This window comes from Penicillium maclennaniae (genome assembly GCF_028827695.1).
Source record: "Penicillium maclennaniae strain IBT 15551 chromosome Unknown utg000007l:1.0-4884863.0:1.0-4888362.0, whole genome shotgun sequence".
Lineage (NCBI taxonomy): Eukaryota > Fungi > Ascomycota > Eurotiomycetes > Eurotiales > Aspergillaceae > Penicillium > Penicillium maclennaniae.
The window spans coordinates 432,699-445,434 of NW_026623219.1; the positions used below are offsets into that span (position 1 = coordinate 432,699).

The 12,736-nt window shown below is 51.7% G+C and overlaps 5 protein-coding genes across 5 annotated transcripts; 2 read left to right on the forward strand and 3 right to left on the reverse strand.

Moving 5' to 3' along the window:
• Positions 1–289: 289 nt before the first annotated feature.
• Positions 290–604, reverse strand: N7477_007370 (uncharacterized protein; the record flags this gene model as incomplete). Its single annotated transcript, XM_056969033.1, has 2 exons — positions 290–454; positions 512–604. The coding sequence occupies 2 exons, from the start codon at positions 602–604 to the stop codon at positions 290–292; spliced, it is 258 nt and encodes an 85-aa protein (XP_056819065.1).
• A 3,276-nt stretch (positions 605–3,880) lies between these two features.
• Positions 3,881–6,209, forward strand: N7477_007371 (Glycogen synthase; the record flags this gene model as incomplete). Its single annotated transcript, XM_056969034.1, has 4 exons — positions 3,881–4,342; positions 4,406–5,768; positions 5,827–6,022; positions 6,077–6,209. 4 exons carry the CDS (start codon positions 3,881–3,883, stop codon positions 6,207–6,209), a joined length of 2,154 nt encoding a protein of 717 aa, XP_056819066.1.
• A 941-nt stretch (positions 6,210–7,150) lies between these two features.
• N7477_007372 (NMT1/THI5 family protein) lies at positions 7,151–8,294 on the forward strand (the record flags this gene model as incomplete). The annotated part of the gene is made up of 3 exons (XM_056969035.1): positions 7,151–7,185; positions 7,248–7,419; positions 7,473–8,294. The coding sequence occupies 3 exons, from the start codon at positions 7,151–7,153 to the stop codon at positions 8,292–8,294; spliced, it is 1,029 nt and encodes a 342-aa protein (XP_056819067.1).
• A 163-nt stretch (positions 8,295–8,457) lies between these two features.
• On the reverse strand, positions 8,458–10,426 carry N7477_007373 (arylsulfotransferase family protein; the record flags this gene model as incomplete). The annotated part of the gene is made up of 3 exons (XM_056969036.1): positions 8,458–9,030; positions 9,090–9,938; positions 10,109–10,426. 3 exons carry the CDS (start codon positions 10,424–10,426, stop codon positions 8,458–8,460), a joined length of 1,740 nt encoding a protein of 579 aa, XP_056819068.1.
• A 760-nt stretch (positions 10,427–11,186) lies between these two features.
• On the reverse strand, positions 11,187–12,301 carry erg20 (bifunctional (2E,6E)-farnesyl diphosphate synthase/dimethylallyltranstransferase; the record flags this gene model as incomplete). Its single annotated transcript, XM_056969037.1, has 2 exons — positions 11,187–12,110; positions 12,182–12,301. 2 exons carry the CDS (start codon positions 12,299–12,301, stop codon positions 11,187–11,189), a joined length of 1,044 nt encoding a protein of 347 aa, XP_056819069.1.
• Positions 12,302–12,736: the final 435 nt, after the last annotated feature.

The following is a 12,736-nucleotide window of genomic DNA, read 5'->3' on the forward strand; positions in this document are numbered from 1 at the left end:
GTCCACTGTCGTTGCCTGCGATATCAGCGCCTTTATAGGAAACTTCAATCATTGCTTTTTTGTCGAAAGATTTGAACAATAAAGAACGTTATTCGAGAACAGAGCTTTTACGAAGATGCTACGATCTCTTCGACAATTGAATTTGGGGAATCATTTATTCATGTAGCTATGCCAATCAAGCCTCGAAACCGAATCCGAAAAACTCCACTGATAACAAAACAGTGTACAGGAAACGTAATGCGTAGCTCGTGCCACTAGAATTCATTTAAATGGGTTGCCAGCACCGCATTTACTGTCCAGGCAGAGCACCAAGGCCCTTCTTATCACCAAGGGTCTTGGGCTCGTGACCGCCCTTGCCGCTGCTGTGACCGGGGGCGCCGGTGCCGCTGAAGACTTCGCGATCAGAGCCGGTCTCGGCGGGCATGGGAGCAACCTTGCGGTCGAGGGGACCGTCCTGTGTGGATTGTTAGACTTGGGGTTTGTTATGTAAAAATAAAATTGCAAGACATACCTCCTTGCCGACACCGTGGGCCTTGGTGGGGCCGTTCTCGATGGCGTTGTCGCTCTGGGGGACACCGTTGTCGTACTCAGCGCCGCGAACCATTTTGAATGTGTTGTGTGTGTAGTTGGGGGGAGGTGGGATATGGTGAAGAGTATAGATTTGGTCTGGGTCAATTGTTAGCGACTAGATACTTGGAAATCATTCGTGGAGATCGCCGAGATAGATGGAATACCTTTTGAAAATGGAGATGAAGTTATTGGTTTGGGTGATGAATTGCTAGCAGTATGATGGTGCGTATGCACGACTTTAATAGCTCGATGCAGAGACTTAGTCAAACATCTGGACCGGATGCGTGACAGCATCATGAAGTCATGGCCCCACAATGACTTCATCAACGAATTGGCATCTAATTCTGGTTCATTCCTGACCATGACGCTGGAGAGGGTCTCCGTGGAAATGAAATGGAGTCAGATGCAAGTACTCAAGTACATTCTAGAAAGAAAAGAGGTCATATTCTGTACCAAATGTCACTGGGTGGTGGGTCGGCACCAGATAGGACGCAAAAGTAGACTCGCACACCGGGAATCTCAACGAAAAACATGCACGGGGAAATCAGTACAACTTTGACACGCGACCAAGTCAATGAAACAAATTTCGCCAGATTCTACGGTCCTGGGCAACTTGACCTGCATTCAAGCCGGCAACAAGACCTGATGGTAGGGGAAAGCTGCCCGCCCCAGGGAACTCACGCCAAGGCCAGGTCGAACGGTGGTTTGGGAAAGTATTAGATACCATGCTGGGTGGGGAGAGACTGCCATGTGCCCATTCTCTTCTCTCTTGATCGACTAGATGCTCCAACGAAGCTATGGTCTGCAAGCGGCCTCTGGAGACGCTCATTCCCGCAACACCGATTCCATCGCGACCAAATCTCGAGGTGTCAATTAGCTGGGGTACCTGTTGTGAGTTTAGACTGTGGGCGTCAATTAGAAACATCTCCGACGTCTGACGTCTCACGCTGACGGAGGTCCTTGGAGTTATCAACAACGGACGGGGAAGTGTAACTGGCGACAGGTTGCTCATCACACTTTCAGGCTCCGATATTGGGTAGGGAGGGCGTCCGGTAGTCTCGGACAATTGGATATCCAGGGACACTGGAGTGGGAGTTTCTGAAGATGCAAACTGCCAGTAGTTACTAGGAGCCGAGGATCAGGACCTGGGTGTCAAGCTCAGACTGAGGAACACGATACGGCGGACAGATAGTGGTATGAGACGCCCGGTTCTCCAACGAGATGGAAGTAGAACGCTCGAGGTATGTGGGCTGACGAACTTGACTTCTAACTGAACAGCAATTGTTTCCTGTGTTGTGAGGTCTATTCACAGAGCAGTACGAGCATTTGCTATCGTCGGGCTGATGACGTTGATTCGTCGACTGCGACAATGAAATGAGGCTTCGAGTGGACGAGATCTCGATCTGTTCCTGAGACGAGCCTGGACTACAGACAATGTCCACACTCGGCGGAGTCACTGGACAGATTGTAGATTTAGACAAAGCAGAAGGCCAATGGGATGTGGAGAATGAGAAGGAGAATGAGTGGAACATACTTTGGCTGAGATATGTCTTTGGATAACCATTGACCACTCTGAGTCCGCCCCCATGCAGTTCATGATGTGATGGGCTCACATCGGTGCTACCGGAACCATCCACTTCCGGCATCGTTAGATAGGCCCGGCCATTGGGGCTACTATTAGGGGAAAGAACAGAATCGGAGTTGACCGCTGTAAGCCCACGCATGTTACCAAGTTGAACAGTAGAGTCTATCGCTATGCCTCTGAGAAATTCGTCCGTGACGGGCGTCTCACCCCAGGAGCCCTGGAAGGATGCTATTGGGGAGGCTCGAGAACATTGTCTAGATCCAGAGCATGAGCACGAAGGCATCGTGAAATCAGCGACCGGGTCAGAGGACTTTCTTCTATTCCGTAACTTGTGAAGCAACGTTTGTGATGCCCAGTACAGTCGTCGGATGAAACATGGCGCTGGCATATTGTAGATAGAGTTGCTTGGTGCCCGTGTGGAATACATCCAAAAATTTTACCTACCTAGCTAAGATATCTAGGTAGGTACGGCGATGTTGCCCAGACGGGCTCTTTCGGTACTGTAAATGCGTCCCCTGGTGATGGTACTCTAGGGAGAAAAGGGAATATTATCCTCTAGGAGACACCAGTCGAGGTATTTATTTATCTTGGGTCTGGCTTGTTGTTGCAAAATGTTTGAATCATTGCGAGCAATCCCTGCGGATTGTGTCTTTGTGAGAATAGCATTGATAGGCATTGATGGGACATTGATTGAGGCTATGCTACAGGGTATTAATCGAAATTCAAATAAAGAATAAATTCTGGTGAGCGAGTCTCTGACAATGAAGGAAGTTGACCCAGCTCATTGCATCCAGTCATACCATTAAGAAGCGAGTTTCAGTTGCAACTATGTGTCTCGTTTAGTCTCATAAAGATTCTTACGTGGTTCCTGGATCTTGGTGCCGAATAGTTCAGGCAGCACAGCAAAGACCAAGTAAAGATCAAGTTTGCAAAGGGAAAGTGGAGCGTGCAGTGACATCACCATAGCTTTCCCCAGAAATCGAGCTGTCAACGTGCGCCGACTGGCTCTTCCCTGCCCTACCCTTTTTTTTTGCCGCTACCAGACATTGCCCGCAGATTCAGGGGTTCGGATTGGAGGCATTGATCAGATCGACGCCTGCAACAGCACCAGGTACATGAGAGGTACTGAGTTTTGGTAATTTGGGGAGCCTGGGGCAACCGATTCGGTTAGTTCCCTCTCCGCACACGTATATCGTGGGGGTTTTGATCAAATCCCCCCTTAAACCATAGCTAGGAAAGCGACAGGAGCTTGAAGCTACGGCATTTACGCGGAAAGCCTGACCGGAATCCCATTCGGGATACATTTATAAACGAGGCTAACGGGGTCGGAGCCAGAGCGTCGTACCATGTTCCAACTCGGACAGCCGCCTCGGCCAAGCCCGGGAGAAAAACTCGAAAGTTGGCTGATCGCCCTCACTTTTGGAAGGGAAGAATTGCCACCCTTGTGAGAGAATCACTGTACATACAACTTGCTATTCCTTGCCTAGTAGATGCACTTCAATTGCGCCTTCAGTCCTGTGCTCATCCTAGTAAAATGTAGAACCAGCCTCCACGGGGAAAATCAAGATCCCGCCCCCGCACAGACCGAGTCCGGAGCTGCCAACCCCGTTTTACAAGGTCCTAGTCCCCGAGCTTGCCACTGCCCCCTCTTTCCTTTTCTTTTCACTCAGAGCTTCATTTTCCCTTCACTGAGCTTCAGCTTCAGCTTCAGCTTCAGCTTCAGCCATGGCCGACGAGAACGGCACCGAGCCCATCAAGCGCGATGTGCGCAACCATATGCTGTTCGAGGTAGCCACCGAGGTGGCCAATCGCGTCGGTGGCATCTACTCTGTGCTTAAGTCCAAAGCTCCCGTGACCACTGCCGAGTATGGTGAGCGCTATACTCTGATCGGCCCTCTCAACAAGGCTTCGGCTGCGGTGGAGGTTGAGGAGCTCACGCCATCCAACCCGGCGATGCGCGACACTATTCAGTCCATGCAAGCGCGAGGAATCGAGATCCTGTACGGTCGCTGGCTGATTGAGGGTGCCCCGCGCGTCTTGCTCATCAACACGGGCACAGGCTACCGCTGGTTGGACGAGTGGAAGGGCGATCTGTGGAATACCTCCGGTATCCCGTCGCCGGCTGCCGATCATGAGACCAATGAGGCGATCGTTTTTGGCTACCTAGTCGCATGGTTCTTGGGCGAGGTAAGCTAACTCCACACCAACCAATTCAAGCAGTCCTAGAATTTCGTATTAACAGCTACATAGTACATCGCACATGAACGTCGCCGGGCCGTCGTCGCCCACTTCCACGAGTGGTTGGCTGGTGTGGCTTTGCCCCTGACCAAGAAGCGTCATATGGACTTGACAACCATCTTCACCACACACGCTACACTGCTGGGGCGTTATCTCTGTGCGGGATCGGTTGATTTCTACAACAACCTCCAATACTTTGATGTAGACGCCGAGGCCGGCAAGCGTGGTATCTACCACCGTTACTGCATCGAGCGCGCGGCTGCGCACAGTTGCGATGTCTTCACTACAGTGTCACACATTACTGCATTCGAGAGCGAGCACTTGCTGAAGCGCAAGCCCGACGGTGTCCTCCCGAACGGTCTGAACGTGAAGAAATTCTCTGCCATGCACGAGTTCCAGAACCTGCACTCCCAAGCCAAGGAGAAGATCAATGACTTCGTGCGCGGCCACTTCTACGGACACAATGACTTCGATCTGGACAACACCCTCTATCTCTTCACCGCTGGTCGGTACGAGTTCCGCAACAAGGGTGTCGACATGTTCATTGAGGGTCTGGCTCGTCTCAACCACCGCCTCAAGTCGGCCGGTTCGAACATGACTGTCGTGGCCTTCATTATCATGCCGGCCCAAACTTCCTCCCTGACTGTCGAGGCCCTCAAGGGCCAGGCCGTCGTCAAATCTCTCCGCGACACCATTGAGAACATTGAGAAAGGCATCGGCAAGCGCATGTACGAGCGTTGTCTCGAGTGGAAGGAGGGCGACAACATGCCTGATGAGAAGGACCTCATCACCAGTCAGGACCGCGTGCTCCTCCGTCGTCGCTTGTTCGCCATGAAACGCCACGGTCTCCCGCCGATCGTCACCCACAACATGGTCAATGACCACGAGGACCCCATTCTGAACCAGATCCGCCGCGTGGAGCTCTTCAACAAGTCTTCCGATCGCGTCAAGGTTGTCTTCCACCCCGAATTCCTCAATTCTTCCAATCCTGTGCTGCCCTTGGATTACGATGACTTTGTTCGTGGAACCCACTTGGGTGTTTTCCCATCCTACTACGAGCCGTGGGGTTACACGCCGGCCGAGTGTACAGTCATGGGTGTTCCCAGCATCACTACCAACTTGTCCGGATTCGGATGCTACATGGAGGAGCTGATCGAGAACTCGTCTGACTACGGTATCTACATTGTAGATCGTCGCGCCAAGGGAGTTGACGATTCAGTAAACCAGCTGACCGACTTCATGTTCAACTTCACCGAGAAGAGCAGACGCCAACGCATCAATCAGCGTAACCGCACGGAGCGTCTGAGCGATCTGCTCGACTGGAAGCGCATGGGACTGGAATACGTGAAGGCCCGCCAGCTGGCCCTTCGCAGAGGTATGTTGTCCATTTCATTTCAGCTTGTTTCAAACGAATTACTAACATTAAATTGCAGCCTATCCGTCCTCCTTCGATGGAAATGAAGACTACTTCAACATCATTGGTGGAACCGAGCAGAAGATCTCCCGCCCTCTGTCTGTTCCTGGATCTCCCAGGGATCGCTCCGGCATGATGACTCCTGGTGATTTCGCTTCTCTTCAAGAGGGTCGCGAGGGTCTGAGCACCGAGGACTACGTCGCGTGGAAGCTCCCGTAAGTTCAACTCCCACATCGACTTTGACATTTCCAAAGCTAACCTCCCACAAGTGAGGAGGAAGAGCCAGATGACCACTTCTACCCGTTGACGCTGCGAACTCGCAAGACGGCGGATCGACCCCAGTCCCCACTCGACAGCATCTCGATCAATGGGGACCCGGCGGAGGGCCGTAGTCCGAAATAGTAGGGAGGAGTGCCTGGAAAGCGGGCTGAAGCTGATTCATTGGTCCATTGGGGCCTCTCTTCTGCATTTGGTGTTTTTGTTTTCTCTTGTCTCTTCCGGAGTGGAGTACTTCCCCTCCATATCCTTGACGTCATGTTGTAATATGTGTTCCCCTAAGTTGACTCTCTACCTTACCTGTTGCTTGCATTTGGAGCCTATGATGTTCTATGGAATGGGATTCAAATTTTTCCCATCTTGGTCTGACCGTAAACCGTCTGGAGAGTATGAAAGCATGGCCCAGCTCGGAGGGATATCGGCGCCTAAACCGGTTGAATTCGGAAGACGGTGGGTTACAATTCGAATAGGTTTATGAGCCAACCCCAAACATGCAGATCATTATCGTGCCGGTGAGCCTTTTCTTACTCATCTCGGTGGTGTAATCATGAGCAAAGCCCGTAGACCCTGGGCTCTGCCCCGCCTGGGGTATTTCTACCCCTCTTGTGTTCATTTCTCGTACTTCCTTTTTCTCTTCTTCAATTACTCTTCTCCTCAATTGCATCAATTTCACTTCATTCAACTTTAAATTCGAGTCTACCATCGGTACGACACTCTATGGAGCCGCGCACGTCCTAGCCTCGATCCCCCCAGCCGGGGGGGGTTTCCAGGGACTCTCGCTACGATGATCATCGCGGATCAAGGTATTTTTCATAGTATAACAGTCACTGCTACGCATGACAGGTGTTCGGTCAGACCAATCTTTACGGAGTGAGGTCTGACTGTTCTGAGATTATACTGTCAAAACTTGATCTAGATAATTCTAGCGAAAGGACATGCGTGACTTTGAATTGTTTCCCCTTTGTTTTGCCCCCCTCGTTCTGACTTGTCTCAACTGAGGGTGCCATTCTCTCTGGGATGCTGACCGGTTTTGAAGTATACATAGTTGAACTTGTTCTACCGTCAATATGGCCACTGACAAGATCACCTTCCTGACCAACTGGTATGGCTATGACTAACAGACTAGACCTGATACCTTGGAACTAGGCTAAGTGTGGTTCGCAGGCACGCGACCCCCTACCACGCTCCCCTGTACCTCGCCCAGGCCCGTGGCTACTTCAAGGATGAAGGTCTCAAGGTTGCCCTTCTTGAGCCCAACGACCCTTCTGATGTGACCGAGATCATCGGAAGCGGCAAGGTCGATATGGGTTTCAAGGCCATGATCCACACCCTGGCGGTAAGTTCCTATATTTCGCAAATCGATAAGTAGGGGCTAATACCCTCTTGAAGGCCAAGGCGCGCAACTTCCCTGTTACCTCAATTGGCTCTCTTCTGGACGAGCCGTTCACCGGTGTTGTCTACCTGAAGTCTAGCGGTATCACCGAGGACTTCCGTAGCCTCAAGGGCAAGCGTATCGGCTACGTGGGCGAATTTGGCAAGATCCAGATCGACGAACTTACCAAGTACTACGGCATGACCGCCGACGACTACACCGCCGTCCGCTGCGGCATGAATGTGACCAAGGCCATCATTCGTGGTGATATCGACGCCGGCATAGGCCTCGAGAACGTGCAGATGGTCGAGCTGGCCGAGTGGCTCGCCGAGCAGGGTCGTCCCCGCGATGACGTCCAGATGCTCCGCATCGACCAGCTCGCTGAGTTGGGGTGCTGCTGCTTCTGCTCGATCCTGTACATCGCCAACGATTCCTTCCTGGCCTCCAACCAGGAGAAGGTCCAGAAGTTCATGAATGCTGTCAAGCGTGCCACCGATGCCGTCATTGCCGACCCCGCTGGCACCTACGAGGAATACATTGACTTCAAGCCTATCATGGGAACCCCCGTGAACCGCAAGATCTTTGAGCGCTCATACGCCTACTTCAGCCGTGACTTGAAGAACGTCAAGCGTGACTGGGAAAAGGTCACCAACTACGGCAAGCGTCTTGGTATCCTCGATGCTAGCTTCGAGCCCAACTACGTTAACAGCTACCTCTCCTGGACTCTGGATGAGGAATCTGGCGACCCCACTGGTGACCAGAAGCGTATGGCTGAGCTGCAGAAAGATGTTGCTGCCAACGGTGGCTTCAAGCGTCTTGCCGTCGGGACCACGGCTTAGAGCAGAAGACTTTAGATCTCTATAGCCAGATACGTCGGTTCACTCGTTAGTCCGACTTCACTTGGCAGAATAATTAAGGAGACTCGCTTGATATCTCGAAGATGCAGTGATGTAAACCCAGTCTATTCAACACCGTAAATGCTATGCCATGTACAATCTCAAATCACTTAGACTCTTCCCGTTTCAAGAGAGGATCCTCCGCTCGCTCCCCAAATTCCAAATCGCTCAGCTCGTCCAGTTCATTCAGTTCCTCCCCGGAATGCGTAGCATGCCCCTCAGTGATACTCCGATTCTGTCCGTTCTTGACGCATAATCGTCTCCAGGCACAGCAGGGAATAAGCCTCCACACAAGCCACACACTCAACACGAACACGGTAGCCGTCAGGAATCCCATCCCGAACATAACAAGAAGAGACATTGGCCTTTGTATCTCTGGATCATCCTGCTGCTCCCCATCATAAACCATAATTTCCAACCTCAACTTCTCCGGATCTTCCCAATCCATCAAAGGCGACGCACCAAGATGCGCATCCATCTTATCCAGCCCGACAATCCTCAACTTTGTATATAAACACCCGTCAGGTATGTGGACAACAGTCTCAAACCCAGATTTTGGTACAGCCAAAATAAAGTCCAGCTCCGAATCCTCAACCTGTTCCTCGTCCTCCGACCTCGTCTGATTCCGCAAAGACGCACCTGCAAAACCCACGTCTTCACCTCCGTTGCCCCATTCCAACTAACAGAAGCATGGGTATCCGAAAGCGCCACATCAGGATTTGTCAGGGGCAATCCAACCCAGTCCTGCTTGAACACACGATACGACATGACCTGACCCGTGTTGAAGGAACTCTCTGATCCAAAATGTACTTCGCAGAGAACTTCGCCGTCGGGCGCGAACTCGGTGTACGCGGCGCTGGAGCCGTACCCGACGAGCACATTTCCGTTGTCAAGGATTTGTACTGAGCCCTGGGATTGACTGCTGATCGGCAGTGGGTTCCAATATTGGTGGCGGACGGAGGCTGTCATATCTCTTTCATCAATATCGATGAACAGACCGCGGCTCGGATTCTCGGGGGCACCTTGCCCGCGAGAAGAGTTGTCGAAGATGGTGATTGCTCTTGTTTTAGAGGTCGAGTAGTCAGGTTGAAAGCGGGCGTGATGCTGCCAACTGAAATTGGTCGCCGCGCCACCGGATAAATCGACGAACGAGTTGCGTTTTCCACCCAATTTCCAAATGATCTCACCTGTTTGACCATCGACATATGCCAGACTGTTCATGTATCTGGACGAGACGAGAAAACTACCCATCTCGTCTTTATCAACACTGTTAATATGGAAGAAGTCCCATGGCTGGTCTTCGCTATCACCATTTCCTTCGCGGTCTCGCTCGACTTCAGTGAAAGCGAAATGCTCCGAGGCGCGCCATTCGAAGAGTATCTCGTTCGACTCGACGTCTACTTCCACGAAGATACCGTCCCAGATCCATCCATTCTCGAGCCCGCCTACATCGCGCAGATCAGCGGGAGTAATAGCATAGGCAATGAAGACCGCCGTGTCATCTTGCGTAATTTGAAACTCGTGAATATCAACATCCAACCCATCTACACCGTCAATCTTGTAGACTTGTTCATAATGCGAATTAAGCTATACAAATCAGCACGACAGACAGCTAAACACCAAACGCATCATCATAGTTTGACAATGAATCAACAAGGAGGAACGACTCACCATATACCCAAACCCAACCGCATGCTCGCCATCAACATGGTCCCCGGCCCAATAAGTCAAATATTTCTCCCCTTGAAAGTATAAACATTGAGATTTAACGTAACCCAAGAATCATACTCCTTAAACCAAACCAAGTGGCCCTCGGAATCCAAAATCATCGGCCCAGGCTTTCGAACCGCCGGTCCACGCGGCGCAAGCATCACGTACCCATCACTGCACGCCTCGCTGCGCTGCCAGTAATTTAAAATCGGACCTTGCACCCCCTTCGACGAGTACCGCTGCACCGGGAACGGCCCATCGTGGCCGGCTTTATACCTCTGGCTGCGCCAGTAAGCTTCTCGGTCCGCGAAAACGTATAAAAGGAGTGTCGCGAGCGTGAAGATGCGCGCGAGCAAAGCAATCATCGTTGGATGAAGAGATCATGATCATGGCTTACGGGAGATCTATTTAAAAATTGGGGTGTTCGGCATGGGATGCCGTTGGGAACGAGTCCACGCGGCCGGCAGCTGAGGATTGGGTCCGCTAGTACCAGAACAGGGGAGGTGGAGATCAGAGTGGGACTCTTCCCACTCTATTTTCCTCTCTTCGCATCGGAGAGAGTCGTATAGACTTCCAGTTGAGAATTGGGATTTAGTACTTTGGGTGGAATCGTATAATCTGGATACCTTGGTGATCTTGAAGTTCTGATGATCCGGTGGACGGCTGTGACTCTTAAATTTATTCTCAATATGGTGTTGGGATTCCGCGGGGATTCCGCGGTCTGTCGGAAGGCGGCGATCGATAAGTGATGGATGATCAATGTAATCAAAATATTCCTCGACCTGGTATCGACTGCAACAGGCGTTCGCACTTACGCTCGGGGCTCCGGGGTTCTTGGACGGGTTGACGTGTCTATAGAGTGTGCACATAGTTCCTTTACTTATCCGAAAGCCAAGCCCCAGCCATAATGGAAAAAATTGGAGCATGTCTGGACAGACTTTCATACAACAGTGATCTAGATCTGTAAATGAATTTGAATAAGAGAGGAATATGTGCTAGTGCCAAATGCGTATTATACACAGTATACATGGTATTAGCCCAAATGAGACCTGCATCGTCGTCACGCATCGAAGCGCCGGGTATCAAGTATTTTCAATTATGCCCAATGCGCCATGCATACTTCATCTATTTGGTCCGCTGGTAGATTTTGCCGAGGAAAGCCTCGAAAACCTCCTTCTTGAGACCCTTGGACTCGTCAACAGCCGCAATCTTAGCCCGCAGCTCGCTGACAACAGTCTCTTCGTACTCCTTGTACAGCTGCTCAAGCTTGAGCTCGTCGAAGACCTTCTTCACCTTGAGCTCCGCCTCCTTGTCCTTGCGGCCGTAGGAGGCATCCAGAACCGCGCGCTGTTCGGCGGTGCAGCGCTGGATAGCCTGGTTGACCAGCCACGAGCACTTGTTGTCCTGGATGTCGGTACCAATCTTGCCGATGACCGAGGGGTCGCCGAAGTTGTCAAGGTAGTCGTCCTGGATCTGGAAGTACTGACCGAGAGGGATCAGGATGTCGTGGGCCTGCTTGAGGTTCCTCTCCGTGGCGACTTGTAAATAGTGCATGGCCAGAGCAACCGGCAGGTAGAAGCTGTAGTAGGCAGTCTTGTAGGTGACAATGAACATGTACTTCTCCATGGAGAAGTTGTCCAGGTTAACATTGTCCTCGGGAGCGGTGATCAAATCGCAGAGCTGACCAAGCTCGGTTTGCCAGGTGACCTCGTGGAAGAGCTCGACGATGTCGATGTAGGCGGGGTGGGAGCGGAAGCGCTGCTTGAGGATGAGGTAGATGGACCCCTCGAGCATGAAGGCATCGTTGATGGCAATCAGACCAACACCCTCATTACGATACCAGCAGGGCAAGCCGCGGCGAGTGATGGAGCTGTCCATAAGATCATCGCTAACCAAGAAGAAGGCCTGGAGTAGCTCAGTGAGCCAGCCCAGGATGCTCAAATGCTCGAATTGCTCGTCGGTCAGGGGCTTCTCCAGGAGGGCGAGAGCGGTGTCAGGGACCGAGAGGCCGCGGTTCAGCTTGCCGCCAGGAACATTGGTGTTCAGAGACTATCATGCCGAAGATTTGATTAGCGTCCACGATTGATTCTTGTGTCGTTCCTGGGAAGAGGGGTAATTACCTTCTCGAACCACTCGAGGGCGTTAGCTGGGAGGTTGTACTTCTTCGCGTGGGCCAGGATATCCTGGGCCAGCGAAGGGAAGATAGCCTCGAAATCAGCACGCTTAGTAGTAGAAGCCATATTGACACAATTGAGAAAGTCGCAAGTCGCAGGTGAAAGAACCATGCCCGACCCATCGATAAATTGATTATCCCCGCGGAGGCTCTGCTTGGCGTGTTTGCTCTGTTTGTGTTGACATGCGCAGTTGCTCCGCGTCGTTTGTCGTCGCTTTCGACAATTGCGCTGGATTGCGACTGATGTTCGAGAAGGATCTATTCATTGCCATATATCATCCCGTTCTTTGCCACCTTTACGCTGAACGTGATCATCGATCGCCGACCGCGCCGCCAACGCGCCGAACCTGAATTCGTTGCGGCCGAAGTCACTGTGTTGATTGAGCTCCGACACGATTACTACCTTGCAAACCAGATATTGCGGGTCAACTGCTGGCTGTGATCGTATTGCATCCAGAGTTCCGCGCAGGGACGTGGGCTCCTCAAGTACGGTATCTTTGTG